General features: G+C 34.5%; 1 protein-coding gene across 1 annotated transcript in view; it reads right to left on the reverse strand.

The window, feature by feature from the left end:
* NEGR1 (neuronal growth regulator 1) overlaps window positions 1-17,245 on the reverse strand; it is a 938,974-nt gene that overhangs the window by 407,399 nt on the left and 514,330 nt on the right. The window contains exon 3 of the mRNA XM_007530478.3: window positions 14,249-14,374. Within this exon, the coding sequence (XP_007530540.1) occupies window positions 14,249-14,374 (126 nt within the window). The remainder of the gene's footprint in view (window positions 1-14,248; window positions 14,375-17,245) is intronic.

The following is a 17,245-nucleotide window of genomic DNA, read 5'->3' on the forward strand; positions in this document are numbered from 1 at the left end:
AAACAACAAATGAGATTGGACGAAAACACAATTGGGGAGAATGTTGGTCTGATGAGGCTTCCTTAAATTCCCAAAGTATCTATTTTTGCAGTTCACCACTGAGGTAGTGAATGACAGATTTAGGTTGAAGGGGTGGCTGCCTGGATGTTTCAACAGGCAGACAAATCAGTCTGAGAGTTGCTCAGGGCTATCTGTACTTCAGTTCTAGTCAAGCAAAATCACGGGAATTCACTCTGTGTTCCGGAAAAAAAGATGCACTCTCTGGGAAATTTAGTCATGGATTTTGCTCAGATGGTTGTTTTTCACTCCACAGGGGGTCTCTGTCTCACTGGCCGCTCCTTATTCCCAAATGAACTTCCTCTGGGCCGGGGGATTAGAGGTACAGTGGAAAACTCACAGCTCAGCTTGCTTTTCTGTTTTCGAGCACACTTTTGCCAGTTTATAAATGGGTTATAATTTTTCACAATAATTTCTCCTTTTCCCATCCTCAGTAGTTTCTCTCCTACTGGCCTGGAAATCTCACTTCAATTCACAGATGTCTAGATCAGAATAGATTTTTTTGAGGAGAGTCAACTCAGGTGACATCTCAACTCTGTTACTTGTTTTTTATATTATCTTTTTAGAAATGACTTAGTCACAGTTGTTGCATAGGAAATAAACATTAGGGCGGAGCCAAGATGGCAACCTGGAGACAATACCAGGTGTGAGCTGCTCAAAGAGGCTGCTGTCAACCTGGAATTCTTAGAGAGGGTAGGATTTTTAGACCAGCAGTGGAGAGGGAGAGCTATGGGTGGTCAGCGTGACACCAAAGAAGATTCCTATAACCCACTCTTGGGCTAGCAAGCAGAGGCTATAAAGGACAAAGGAAACAGGACCTTTGGCTTGGCTATTTCTGAACTCAACTTAACCCCACTCCTAAACCAGCCCCCACCAGCTGGCCAGCTGCTCCTAGCAGGCTTCTTGTGGAGCTATTTTCTTTACCAAGATTCCTAGCTCAGCAGGGGTTTCACCCAAAGGTTTTTTTTTTTTTTTTTTCCTTTTTGAAGGGGGCTGGAGCTCTATTTGAGTGACAAAATACCTCACAATTCAGGGCCTCAACCCTACCTGAGAAAGGCTAGTTATTTACCTCTGGAAATATATATATATATATATATATATATATATATATATATATATATATATATATTTCTTGTAATTGTTTGACTTTGCTTGGTTTAAGAAGGGGACCAGGCTGTGTGCAGTCAATCTGGAGCAGTACAAGATGGAGACTGATTGTTAAGGGTTTTTATTCTAGTTTATTTTATTACTATCATTATACCACAAAACCTAAATGGACCAATCATGGACAAAAAAATCAAAACAGTTATCAAGACTCTTCCCAACAACAAAATTCCATGGACCAGATAGCTTTACAAACAAATTATACAAAATCTTCAGGAAGCAGTTAATTAAAAAGAATAATAAATATCCTTTTAAAAAAATATTTATTTATTCATTTATTCCCTTTTGTTGCTCTTGTTGTTTTACTGTTGTAGTTATTATTATTGTTATCATCACTGGATAGGATAGAGAGAAATGGAGAGAGGAGGGAAAGACAGAGAGGGGGAGAGAAAGATAGACACCTGCAGACCTACTTCACCACCTGTGAAGCGACACCCCTGCAGGTGGGGAGCCAGGGTCTCAAACCTGGATCCTTATGCTGGTCCTTGAATAACTGTACTTCTAAAGCTCTTCCAAAAGATCAAAGAAACAGGAACACTCCCTTCACCTATGAAGCCAAGAGCATCACCCTGATACCAAAAGCAGACAGGGACACAACAAAAAAGGAAAACTACAGACCAATATATCTGATGAGCATAGATGCCAAAATATTGAACAAGATCCTAGTCAACCAGATACAGCAGTATAAGAAAAAGATTGTTCTTCATGACCAAGTGGCATTTATCCCAGGAATGTAAGGCTGGTTCAATATACATAAGTCAACCAATGTCATTCTCTACATCAATAGAAGCAAGACCAAAAGCCACATGATTATCTCAATTGATGCAGAGAAAGTCTTTGACAAAATCCAACACCCATTCATGCTCAAAACACTACAAAAAATGGGAATAGATGGCAAATTCCTCAGGATAGTGTAGTCCGTATAAAACAAACCTACAGACAACATCATACTCAATGAACAGAAGTTGAAAGCATTCCCCCTCAGATCAGAGACTAGACAGGGCTGTCAATTATCACCATTTATTCTTCAACATAGTATTGGAAGTTCTCCCCATAGCAATCAGGCAAGAGAAAGGAATCAAAGGAATACAGATCAGAAAGGAAGAAGTCAGGCTCTCACTATTTGCAGATGATATGATAATATACACAGAGAAACCTAAAGTATTCAGCAAAAATTTACTGAAATTATTAGGCAATATAGCAAGGTGTCAGGGTACAAAAATAAATGTACAAAAAGTCAGTGGCATTTCTTTATGCAAACACTAAATCTGATGAAGGATATCCAGAATTCACTCCCATTCACTGTTGTAGCAAAATCAATAAAATATCTAGGAATAAACATGACCAAAGAAGTGAAAGACATGTATACTGAAAACTATGAGTCACTATTCAACAAAATAGAAAATGATACCAAGAAATGGAAAGACATCCCATGTTCATGATTTGGAAGAATTAGTATCATCAAAATGAATATTCTCCCCAGGCCATATACAAATTTAATGTGATACCCATCAAAGTTCCACCAAGCTTCTTTAAGAGAATAGAACAAAAACTACAATCATTTATCTGGAATCAGAAAACATTTATAATTGCCAAAAACAATCTAGAGGAAAAGAAACAGAAATGAAGGCATCACACCCCAGATCTCAAACTATATTCTAAGGCCGTCACCATAAAAACAGTCTGGTACTGGAACAAAAATAGGCACATAGACTAGTGGAACAGAATTGAAAGCCCAGGACTAAACCTCCACACATGTGGACATCTAAATTTTGATAAAGGGGCCCAAAATATTAAATATAAGGAGGGTCTCTTCAATAATGGTGCTGGGAAAACTGGGTTGAAACATGCAGAAGAATGAAACTGGACCACTTTATCTTACCAGAAACAAAAGTCAACTCAAAATGGATCAAGGACCTGGATGTTAGACCAGAAACTATCAAAACATTGGTGGAACATTTTCCCACCTAAACCTCAAGGACATCTTTGATGATACAAACCTAATTGCAAGGAAGACTGAGGCAAAAACACATCAGAGGGATATAAGATGTTGTAGCATCTTTCCTCTCTCTTCCTTTGTCTTTCTATCCCTTTCTATCAAAAAAGTTGATCCAAGTCGTGTAGTTTTAGAGATAAACAATAAAATTAGTTAAGAAAATTTTGTATATTCAAAGTATTACAGGTGTTCTTTCTCTTTCTGGTATTGAATTTTTTCCCAGGAAGTCTACCTCAGAATGAATTAGCATGAAATTTACAACCCAAGTAAAAATTGCATTTTTGAATATGGTAACCTTTAAATAAAGTTCTAACTTGTTTAAATGAAACCATTTATGTAATACTTTTCCATAATAGGTGCTAGATGAAGATGAGATCACTTAGGAAAAAGGAAAGAAAAATCTAATTAAAAAAAAAATACAAACAGCATAATGTCAACCATTATCCCCAAGTTTAGCCCACTTTAGGGAGAAAGTTTAAATATTTTCACCTAATGTCCCTGATCTCTAAGTAAGCCAAGTTGTATCCAAGAAAAAAAAAAAGAAATGTTTGATAGTTTCTGTTTTATATTAGTAAGCACTTTGCTCTGAGAATAGATGATTATCTTTATATCATTTCACCATATCACCAGAACCATTGTTTATCTTTGTATACATCTTTAAAGACTAAAGATTTTTTTGTATCTATATTCATAAAGCAGGCAATAACAGTTTGAAACATAAGTAATTTGAACACCACTCATGAATAGAGAAAGCTTTGAAATAGAGATAACTTTGGAAACAGACAACTGAAAATTAAATTTTAAAGAAAACTTTGAGTTAAGAGGCAATTTTAACTGCATATCTACATAATTGGTGTGTAATCTTATGGTAAAAGTTTAACTTCCCATTATTATGTAAAGTCATTCATTATATAATTATCCTTATATAAAGTCATCATGGAAATTCACAAAAGCTCCAAAGAGTACAACTTTACAATATAACTAGAACCGTAGCTAGTAATCAGAAGATCTGGTATTGTTGAAATGTCATCAGCATAAATTGCAGGTTTTATTAAACTTTTTTTTCCCCTATAATATTATAAAGCACATTTAGTGTCAAGCTAGAAAACCTGTAAAATAAAATAAAATAAAAGCACTCTTGAACAATTCCAATGTTTGGGTGACACATGTCAGATTACTAGGGCATTTGCATAGTCTCTTCATCATATCACCCCTTGGTATTGGTCCAACACACTGTGTTTTAAAGAAGATTCCCTTTACAAAAAGAAGAATGATAATGGGAACAAGCACACTAATTGAGAGAAGTGCTTTCTGATGTATACCTGAGATAACTTGTGCTATTTATATAATTATTTTAAACAAATGATTTTAATAATCTACAAGGTTTTCTGATACTAATTTTCTGTTTGTATAGTCTCTTCTTTTTATTAATTAGTAATTATCTCTCTCCACTTTAAGATAGCACTTAATTCTCTTTTCTTTACCGGAGAGCACTGCTCAGCTCTGTTTCATGGTGGTGCTGGTGATTAAACAGGGGACACTGGAGCCTCAGGCAAAAGAATCTCTTTGCATAACCATTATGCTATCTACTCACCACCCAATTCTCTTTTCTGCAACCAGAAAATACCGAATTGTCAAGGCAATCTTGAGGAGAAAAAAAAAATACAAGAAAGGAGATATCAAACTCTTTGGCTTCAGACTTTATTTCAGAACTATTATAGTAAAAATAGTCTGGTTCTAGAACCAAAGTAGACTCAAATACCAGTGAAACAGAATTGAGAGACCAGAAGTAAGCCCCCACACCAATGGGGAACTAATTTTTTGGCAAAGGGGCCAAAAAGAAAGTCTCTTCAACAAGTGGTGGTGGGGAAATTAATCTGAAATGTGCAAACAAATGAAACTGGACCACCACATATCACTGTGCACAAAATTAAACTCCAAGTGGATTAAAAATATGGCTATCAGACCAGAAAATATCAAATACTTGGAAAAAACCATTGGCAAAACAATTCACTGTCCATGCTTCTAAAATATCTTCAAAGACTCTCGCTCAACAGCAAAGAAAACAAAACCAAAAACAATCCAGTGGGACTATATCAAACTGAAAATCTTTTGCACAGCAAAGAGTATCATCATCACAACAGAAAGTCATCGTACAGAGTGCGGAAGATCTTTATATGACATACTTCAGATAAAGGACTAATAGCCAAAATACATAAAGAACTCATTAAGCTTAGTACCAAACAGAGGTGGGGGTGCACAACACTAGAAAATGAAGTAAGGACATGGACAGAACCTACATTGAAGAAGAGATCCAGAGAGCTAACAGATGCATGAAAACTACTCATCACTGATTATCAGAAAAATGCAAATAAGGACATCAATGAGCTAACACCTGTTAGAATGTCATATATTAGAAAAGGCAGAACTTCAAATTGTTGGAGATCATGTGGGAAAAATACAGGACACTTTTGTATTATTGGCAGGTTTTTAAATTGATAAAATCCTTGTAGAAAGAAGTCTAGAGATTTTCAGAAAAACTTAAATTGACCTACTCTATTATCCAGTAAACTCTGTCCTGGAGATTTACTCAAAGGAAATAAAGAAACCTATTAGAAGAGGTCTATATATATTTATTTTCAGAGCAGCATAACTTGTAATAGACGAAATTTGATGCCCAATGATAAATGAGTGTCTAGGAAGTTTGTGGTTTATATACATATGCAAAAGAATGTTATAAGTGTGTAAAATGGCTGTTGAAAATGATGGCATCTCCTTTATCTCTTCTTGGACAGAACTTGAAGGTAATATGTTTAATGAATTGCACTAGAAAGAGGACAAGTGAATTGTCATATTTACGGTTGGAATTTAAGAAATGAGGAAAGAGAAGCAAATCACAAAGAGACACTTGATCTGGGTATGTAACAAAGTGAAGGATTCTGAAAAAGGTGTCAAGAGTCAGGGGTCAGGGGTCAGGGTAGGACAGAAAGGGCAGAGAAATGAGAAATTGTATCCATGTGTCAACAACTGTACTGGAAACCATTAGCTGCCCCCATCCCTATGGAATGTTTTAAAAAATACTCATGGACAAGATATAAAATTTAACTATGCCTGTGTTTCCACAACAGAACAATAAAAAAAAGTCTGTACTTGCAAAAAAAAAAAAAAAGAAAGAAAGAAAGGGAAAGAAAAAGACAATTGGACAGTTTTGTGTTTTAGATTGTTAATCCAAGTTCTAGTAAATTATTATTATTATTATTTTGCTCTGGATGTCCTGTTATGTTTATCATTTAACAATCTCAAAGTCCTTAAAATCTCTTTCTTTTGAAATTTCTATTATATTCTTTATTATCATTTTCTTAATTAATTCATATCTGACATAAATGCATAGTGATATTTCATAGAAAACATGGAGAATATTTCTACCTATTTCTCTCAAAATGTCTATAATTTGGTCCACATGATTTCCAGATATTGCTATCTAGTCAGTTTGTGGCTACTCAGAATGATACATAATGACTGACATGTTTTTATTAAACTCAGTATTCTCTCTCAAGTAAAAGTATCTGTTATGAAGTGAAAATGTAAGGATATGGTAAGGATAGTTACATCCTCACATTGATAGCATCATTATTTATAGTAATCAACATGTGGAAACAGTTTATTTGCATACTGATGGGTGAATGGATGAAAGGACTATGATACAGGAGCCTGTCTGATAGCTCAACAGGTAAGGTACCTGTCTAGCCATGTATGTAGCCCAGCTTCCGAGACCTGGTATACCATATAGGAGTAGTAAGACTGGAGAAACTTTGCTGCTATATGGTGTTTCTGTCTCTCTGTCTGTCTACATGCATATCCAATAATTATCCTGTTATAATGAAACTGAGCATACATGAAGCCCCAAGGCAACAAAAAGAGAAAATGTGATATATATATATCACAGGTACAAAATAGAATAAAATCTAGTCTTTTAAAAAATAAATCTTCCCAGATCCAACTTTCTAGCCCTTTTTACAGCCATGAAATCTCCCCAGACAATAACTTGGGTCTATCTGCATATCAGAGGTAAGGCTCAGGAAAAAACTAGTATAGTCATAGGCTCTTTGGAATATAACTAAAATAGGCCTACTAGCTATCTTCAAATCAGGAGACCCCAAATCTTCATCTGCAATATTCTAGCCTTCAGGTTTATGATTAGTCAACAATTTGTTTAGCTTTATATCTTAACTCTTTTTTCAGCCACCAGGTTAGATATGCTACCATGATGCCAACCAGACTTCCCTGGGCAGACGACCCCACCAATGTGTCCTGGAGCCCTGCCACCCCAGAGCCCTGTCTCAATAGGGAAAGAGAGAGAGATAGGCTGGGAGTATGGATCAACCTGTCAATGCCCATGTTCCACTAGGAAGCAATTACAGAATCCAGACCTTTCACTTTCTGCAGCCCATAATGACCCTGAATCCATACTCCCAGAGGGATAAAGAATAGGGAAGCTATCAGGGGAAGGGATGGGATATGGAGTTCTGGTGGTGGGAATTGTACCCTTCTCATTCTATGGTCTTGTCAGTGTTGCCATTTTACAAATAAAAATTAAAAAATAAAAAAAAAAAAAAGAAATCCCACTATCTGTTACAACCTAGATGACACAACTGTAATAATCAAAGGAAAGCCAGAAGTAAGATTTAAAGAAAATTGAAGGAAGGTGGTCAAAAGGTGCACATTATTAGTTACAAGGTAACTAAGAGCTTGGAATATGAAGGCTGTAATGTACAGATGTACATTACAGATGTAATGTACAGACTACAGTTAATATTACTGTGTGATATGTATGTATATCATTTCAAGAGTAATCCTAAAAGCATTTACAAGGAATTTTTTACTTAGTATCATTTCTCTTTTTTATTTTTGGTGTCTAAGGCAGTGATAAATGATAGTGATTATTTAATTTATTTAAACAATTGTTTTGGATTATGAGGATTATATTGGCACCAAATGATGTCTAAGAAATTATAATTCTTAATGAAAGGAAATCATACCTTCTGTTAAGTAATTAATAAAGTTTTGAAAATTTTCTTTTTTTTAAGACTTTCTTTTTTTTTAAATATCTACTTATTTGTTCATTCCCTTTTGTTGCCCTTGTTTTATTGTTGTAGTTATTATCGTTGCTGTTACTGATGTTATCATTATTGGATAGGACAGAAAGAAATGGAGAGAGTCAGGGAAGACAGAGAGGGGTAGAGAAAAATAGACACCTGCAGACCTGCTTCACGACCTGTGAAGCGACTCCCCTGCAGGTGAGGAGCCGGGGGCTTGAACCAGGATCTTTGAGCTGGTCCTTGCGCTTTGCGCCACATGCGCTTAGAAAATTTTCTAAGTTGACAAGAGACCAGATATTTTCAAAGTAAAAAAAATGCTGTACATAAATATACATATATAAATTTTTATCAGTGAAATCATTCCTTACATGTTACTTTATGAAAGCATTTTATTATTAATTATATGGGTTTTTGAATATACATCAACTTCCAGATCCTATCCCACACATATTAGATAAACTAAACAAAGTAAGGTCTATACCGTGCACTGAAATTACTTAGGGCTCATGGTTAATAGAAAGTCATGTCTTTGAGTTTTTACCATTTTTTAAAATTTTTGTTTTTTAAATTTCTCTCTCCTTCTCTGTCTCTCTCTTCCTCTCTTTCTCTACCCCTCTGTCCCTATTTCTCTCTTTCTTCTGTCTCAAGGATTACTGATGAAGCTGGGTGCCGGAACTATGAATCCACCTCTCTTGGTAGTCATTTTTTTCCATATCCATTTTATTTGATAGGATAGAGAGAAATTGAGAGGGGTGAGATAGAGAGGGGCAAGACCTGAAGCATCCTCCTTGTAGGTGGGGAGCAGGATACTTGAACCCAGGTCCTTCCACATGGTATTGTGAACTCTTAACTGGGTGCACCACCACCTTACACTACCATTTCTATTAGTTTAACCAAAAGACAGAGCAATGGAGATAGATGACAGATGATAGATAGATAGATAGATAGATAGATAGATAGATAGATTGATAGATTGATAGATAGATAGATAAATTAAGTCAATGTGTAGTGATCTTAACCAAAATAGCACTCAGTTATTTAAAGTAGAATGCCATGACAGATTCCAGAACTAAGGAAGACAAGGTAAGAGTCAGGGAGGTAGCTCGGTCTACTAGAACACTATCTTGAATGTCAGAGAAACAAGGGGCCATAAGTTTTGTTCCCAGCACCACCTTATCAGACCCGAGCATGGTCCAGGTGCTCTCTCTCTCTCTCTCTCTCTCTCTCTTTGACCCCCTCTTTCATGCTTTCTCATAAAAATTAGAATATAAAAGATGCAATATGAGTTTTTCATATTTTGTTATCTGAAGAAAACGAAAGAAAAATCAAGATATATACATATATCTTAATATCACAAATATATACATATTTGTGAGAAAAGAGTATTATTTGGGCGTATGTGATGCCAGTAATCGAACTCAAGACTTGATGCGTGAGATCTCAAGGCTTTATGCAGTGTGCAACCTTCTGGACTATCGAGATGAAATTTCAATAATAAGAAAAAATGTTGGAAGTTTATTACAAAGAGACTTTTACAAGTCTATTATATGGATTCCTTTTACTGAAGGATTAGGATGAAATGACTCCACAAATTTAATCTGGGATAATTTGAGCATCAGAATATTTAAATACACTAGCGACTTGGATTATAAGTAGTCTTTACAAGTTAGAAATCTATGAGTTTTTGCCAGGTTAAATATATAAATAAACAGAAAAGTAACAAAGAGGGGAAAGAGAGGTTTCTTTTAGTAGACAAGACAAGAACTAATTAATAATAGCAGGATTGCTGAAGATAAAAAAATATTATTTTGTAATCATCAGAGCAATAGCATGTTCATAAAAAAATTCTGGTAATGCTAAATCCAAGGGGAAAACTGAAAAGTAGCAGATATTTGCATGTTAAAGTCTTCAGATCTCTGCTTAATGCTTATTAGAAGCTTGAGGAGAGAAAAACAAAGTAATGAAGCAGTTTGAAACTCAGACAACACTTTTGAGTAATTAAATCAACATCATAACTAAAGGGCTAGTAGATAATCCTGAACTTCTGCTTATCATACCTCAGTAAGGTTTTCACTTTACTAATTTAACTCTAGATGGGCATACCTAAAATGTAAACAGGAAGAAAACATGACTCCAAGCCAAAATGATAAATACTTTACTTTTTATAAGAGCTTTAAGCCGTGTTGAAAAATATCCACACTAGGAACAGGACATAACTTGCTATATATGTGGCCTAGGGTGGAATACCAGCAAAAAAAAAAAAAAAAAAAGTCTCTCCCCTTCTCTGTCTCTCTCTTACTCTCTGTTTATATACATATGAATGAAAAATGAGCCCAAATGGTGAAACCTAGCATGTACTAAATTCAGCTGTAAACAAAAAAGAAAATGTCAGTTCTCAGTAATGGCAAGCAATGACTAAGGTCTTAGTCCCTAAACTAAGGAGATATGACAGGGCTGTGTGGTGGTGCACCTGGTTGAGCACACATGGTACAATGCAGAAGGACCCGGGTTTGAGCCCCTAGTCCCCACCTGCAGGGGGAAAACTTCACAAGTGTTAAAGCTGGTCTGCAGGTGTCTCTGTCTCTCTCCTCTCTATCTCCCCCTCCCCTCTCAATTTCTGACTGCTTTTATCCAATAAAATTCATTATCTTTATTCAATTAATTATCTTTATTTAATATATATTAAATATATATGCATATATATTTAAAAAGAGAGATTTGACAAGGGTCTGGGTGGTGGCACATCTGTTTGAGCACACATGTTACAATGTGCAAGGACCTGGGTTCAAGCCCCCAGTCCCCACCTGCATGGTGGAACATCTGAAAGTAGTGAAGCAGGGCTGCAGATAACTCTCTGTCCCTCCCTCTCCATCTCCCCCTTCCTCTCAATTTCTGGCTGTTTCTGTCAGATAAACAAAGATGACGATGATGGTAATAATAATAACAGTAATAATAATAATATCTATGGCAATAAAATACAATATTGAGTTTAGAATTGGTGGGAAGAGAATTTTATAAAGGTGACTCTTTGAAAAGTTGAAAAAATATGTGGATATTAATGGGTTAATGACACAATAGCAGTGCTAAAAATACAGATGTTGAAAGCTGTACTGTGGTTATACAGGATAATATCTTTATTTTTCAGAAATGCATACTGAAAAGTCTAGGAAGAAAGTGTGTGATGTGTATAAATTATTTAATTACTCTCAAGCACATATGTTCACTGAATTGTTTGAGAGAAACTTGTAAATTTCTACATACCTTACAAAGAGCAAGTGATGCAAGAAATGAGGAAATGGTTTTGGAAAAAATAGTGGGGAAATGGTGGTGGAAAATACTATGCAGGATGAGGCTGGAGATGACTCATGGGATAGAGAACAGGACTTGCATGAAGTCCCATGTCTTGCCCCCAATGCTGCACAGACTGACTGGAACAGAATGTTGTCCTGATCTCTCATAAACAAAATATAAAAATATTTTATGGGGAATGTAATATTTCTTTACATTATTTTGAAACACTTAAAATGAATTTAAAATTAATTCCATATTAAAGCACAGGCTGAATAAAGAAATCATTGCTGTGTGCCAACTCTCAAAAAACTCAGATGCCCAGAAATTTCTTAGGAATGAGTTTGGGATCACACTGACTTGTTTGAATTAATAGACTGTCAGATCTAATTGGCTTAGGTGATTTTTGAACCCACAATATAGTTTTTCTGTATATTCAGCTCTGTCCATCTACTACTGTGGTTTAATTTTTAATTAATTATTAAAAATAGAATATACAATGAGTATGTCAGCAAGACTTGCCAGAGCAATGCTTAGCAATTCAGTCACGAAGAACTAGCCATTGCTGTTCAGATGGCAACTACTGTGTTTAGACACACTTTTTCTATTCTGATACCAAAAGAGAAAATTTGTAGTATTTCTGTTCCTTAGGTAAAATACAGACAGACCAATGATGTTTACATTTTTGCTTTCAGATATAAACATATAGGTTTTAAAAAGCTAATAGAAATATTAGACGTTAGTTAAGCAGACTCCACAGTGCTATACACATCAATATAGTTCATTAACAAATTATAATTTTAAATTATTAGATGACTTTATAAAAATACCAGCCCTATTGAGCTATTCATTGAATAACAGTTAATATTTATGCTAATATTACAGTTTAACTTAGAAGCCCACTCTGTCTCCTTTCAGTTTCACAATGTTATCCATTATCATTATTCTAATAACTTCACAAACTAGCACTCATTACTTAATGAAACTAAAGTGTATCCAAGCATTTTAAAAAAGAACATGTATAATAACAAGAACTGCAAAGAAGAAGAGTTAAATCCAAAGTATTAATCTTAAATTATATGAAGATAGAGATTATGTGCCTTATTCTTATAAAAATTAAATTGTCATATCAGATTTAAATCCCTGGAAAAAAATGATTAAGAATCAGCAGTATATTTGCATATCTACTTTTAATTTTTAAAAAACTTTGATGCCTATTACCATTTCTGAGTCTCACAGTAGCCAGAGATTATTATCATTTGGTTTTGGGGAAGTAGGAAACTAGTTAAGGACAACTGAAGTTAAGAGATTTGCATTATGACTGGAGGAACTGAGGTTGTCACTGTTTTATGTACTCTACATAGGAGTAAGGGAGTTGCATAAGTGCATGTGTATTTAATTTCTAGTCCTGGGTTTGTCTCACTCATAGTTCTGAAGAGTCCTACCACTAATTCAATGATAACATGTGAGTTTTATGACTGTATAGATGCTCTAGAGAGTGAAGAGTTGGCAGTAAAGTGATAATCTTGACTCAAAATATTAGAAAGGTCAAAATGCATATTATTTAAGTGTGCAGGAGGCTGTTCTATTGATTTTTCACATTAAGAGTAATACTAAGTATATGATGTGGTAGGTCTCATTAAATCTCATTACATAGATGAGGAAACTAAGAGACACTTACGGATAAGTGATCTTAAAGAAAGTATTGACAGTTTTGTAAAACAGATATTCCAATTGTACTCTTTATACTTTTATATAAAAAGTGTCTTTCTGCTTCTTTAAAAGCAATTAAATCAAACTATCCTTGTTGGAGCTAAATTCCAACAAAAATAATACAAATAAAATAAAATATTATTTATCTGAAGTTGAGTGATGTCCTATAAATTAAAACCAACATTTTTATCTCCTTGCTGCATTCATAACTACATAGTTCAACCATTTAACTTTTATACAATTTGACAATTCTATTAGAATTTGGGCTATGAAAAGGTCTATTTTAACAATGGATGTCCTCAACTACCTAAAATTGACTTAATCTCTGTAGGAGGATGTGTACTATTGAAAAAAAAAAAAAGGAGAAGAATATGTTACAGCCTTTAATTTCACCTAGCTTGTGATCTTGTATAGTTACTTAAACTCTTTGGTTTTGGATACCTCATTGGTTAAAGGTTAACTCTAACTGCCAAAGCCTTGATTCTGGCAGTTGAAATTAGACCCAGCAGTTTCATAATTTGTATAATTTCATTCTCCTCTGATTACCTTAGCAGTTCATACTGGCCTATTAACATATGAATGCCGATTGAATAAAAACCTTACACATTTAAATGAAGATATTTCTCTTGTATTATTTCTATTAGAATATTTTATCTATTGATTTATGATTATCCAGTATACTAAAAGAAGAATAACCTTGACTAGGAATCAAGAGGCATAGGCTCTATTCTAAGCTCTGGCAGAGAAATATTCATTTAACTTTTTTTAACTACAGTGGCATTAGGAATAGAGACTAAGCATAAAAATACACATCCTGCTTATTTCATGAAAAATATGCAAGAGAAAAATAAAAGTGACTCAATTTTCAATCAAGTGAGGTTCTAGGAGAATACTGAACATCACAAATGACACTAGTCTCTTTCTGTTTTACCTGATGGGGAGATATGCCGCCAAGAAATGGAAGGCTCTGGTTTTCCAGTGGCCAAACAAGTTAGGGTGACATTGGTTCCTTCATTGATAGTCATATCACTTGAGATGTCATATATCTTCGGAGGAACTGAAATGGCAAAACATGCAGTGATCAGAAAAAAATATATATATATATAATCCTGTTTTATCACATAATTGTCATCTCCATGATATCATGCAGTAAGTTATGGTGATGAAGGTGGGTTTGATTGCCATTTCAATGATGATTTCTCTAGATCCTCAGAATTCTCCTGTCCTTGTTGTGTGTTGGTATATTTTTGGTTTTAAATATTGCAAGATAAATTTCACATTAATGCAAACATACTTGAATATTAACTTATTATATTGTTGCTAAAATTTTGTGGTAAGTAAACAAGACCGTAGTCAGTCTATCTCATCTATATATCGTCACTACAATGATGGTTTCCTTATTTAGATTTTGAGAAGCAAGTGGAAAACCAAAAAATAATTAAAGTGTCTGAAGTCATACCTACACATTGATTATGCACTGAGCTAAATAAGAACATGTACATAATTATAGATCAAGATTTTAGAGTTGGAAGCAGTTACACATATACCTTCCCATGCAGGTAGGCCCGTGACTCAATCCCAGTACTACATGACAGCAACAAATTACCAGACAAAGCTCCATTTATGTTGGAGCATTTTTGCCTCTCTCACTGTCATTCTTGGTCTTTCTTTATCTGATACAATTTTTAAATGAAAATACTAGCCATGGAGGAGTCTAATTTTGCATGCATTAAGTCCAGTCTCTCTCTCTCTCCATTTCTCTTACACAAAATAAACACACACACACACACACACACACACACACACACACACACGATTTAGGGTCACAAATGAATTTTGAATTTCTATTTACTATCTGTTAAATAGCAGGACTAGACTTAATCAGCACTTTTATGTTCTAAAAATAATTCTAAGAGCTGTGAAAGCTATGCTTGTAGAAATAAACTTGTCAATAATGGCTGGAAACCACTGATTAACAAAGAATTCTTTACTTTCCAGTTTTTCAGAATTCTTTAATGCTCTTTTGTACCATAAATATCACAGGGAAGAAATACATGTTATATAGTGTTTATTTTTTCCGGATGTCTTAGATTATGACGCAGTTATCCTAAAGCATGTGCTGAAGTTAGTGATCATGAATTATACTTTGACAATGTTTGATAGGTAAATCCCTAAATTAATATCTATGATTGAAGCATCTAGATTATCTCTTATCTCAAGTAACAGATGGTTTTATTTCACGCTTAAAACATGTGGGTACAGATGCTGGACCCTCTGATAACTACTTGTGTTATCTAGGAAAAGTTCCTTAGTCTAGCTAAGCCTTCGTGTTTTCATCCAAACTATGTCAGTGATGGCACAAACCCCATATAGTTGCTGTGAGGATTAAAATAGTCAATATATGTTAAAGGAGAGAAATGCTCTTGGCATAAGTGGTATTATTATATCATAACTTCACATAGTGATTTTAGTCTTTTTTCCTTATACTTTAAAACTTTTCTCAGAGCTTCATCATATATGTAATGTATATTAGTGACCTGTGCCATCATTTTTGGAATATATATGTATAAATTAATTATTTCATCTTTACAGAATGATACATTTTAAGGATTGAGCTAAATAAATACACAGCTAAAATTGTTCATAACTATTATAAAATATATTTTTTGTAATTGTGATTCTTTTAAACATGCTTTTCTTAGAATTTCTTTGTACAACAGATGCGTTATCATTTATCACAGAAATAAACTAACTTAACCTCAGGATGAATTAAATTATTTATATTTTGAATGTTATTTTTTATTTTTAACGGAACAAAAATTCACCTAAGGAAGCTCTAGAATGATTTAATTAAAAAAATGTTGTTTTATAGTCAACAATATTTATACCCCTTTCCCATATTTGGGAGCTCTTATCTGATCCAGCTTTCTGGTCCTTTTTCCAGCCATGACATCATCTCCCCAGACAATAACTTGGATCCACCTGCATATCAGATTTCAGGCACAGGGAAAAGAAAAAAAAAATAGTCTAGCCACAGGCCCTTTGGAATATAACTAAAATATGCCTACTAGCTATCTACAAAACAGTGACCTCCGTAACTCTTCATCTGCACTATTCCAGCCTTTAGGTTCATGATTAGTCAACAATTTGGCTTTATATGTTAACTCTCTTTTCAGCTACCAGGTTCCAGATGCTAGCATGATGCATACCAGATTTCCCTGGACAGAGAACCCCACCAATATGTCCTGAAGCTCTGATTCCCCAGTACCCCGCCCTACCAGGGAAAGAGAGAGGCAGGCTGGGAGTATGGATTGACCTGTCAACGTCCACGTTCAATGGGGAAGCAATTACAGAAGCCAGACCTTCTACCTTCTGCATCCCACAATGACCTTGTGTCCATAATCCCACTGGGTTAAAGAACAGGAAAGCTATCAAGGGGTAGGTTAGGATACAGAGTTCTGGTGGTGGGAATTGTGTGGAGTTGTACCCCTCTTATCCTATGTCTTTGTCAGTGTTTCCTTTTCATAAATAAAAAAATGAAAAAAAATATTGTATTATATGCAATTTATGATATGACATGAGAAAAAGACATTTCTTTAGTTATAAGCCATTATAACTTTTACTAAGTGCCATAGTATAACTGGCATTTAAAACATATTATCACTAAACTCTTCACTGAGTCAGCAAAGGATGTAAGATTAAAAAAATCCAAACACAAATTTTTTATAGGTTAGATGAAATAGCACATAAATAAAAATATTTAGAAAGATTAGAAAAACTGTCCACAGCTAGAATGAACAAAAAATAAAGCCAGAATATGAAAAAAAAAGTATCATTTGGCTAGGTGGCACTATATAGACATTATATTATCTTGTCAATTCTAGCTGATCTTAAGATAGTTTAATTTTATCTTTAAATATCTACTTAT

This window comes from Erinaceus europaeus, chromosome 11 (assembly GCF_950295315.1).
Source record: "Erinaceus europaeus chromosome 11, mEriEur2.1, whole genome shotgun sequence".
Classification (NCBI taxonomy): domain Eukaryota; kingdom Metazoa; phylum Chordata; class Mammalia; order Eulipotyphla; family Erinaceidae; genus Erinaceus; species Erinaceus europaeus.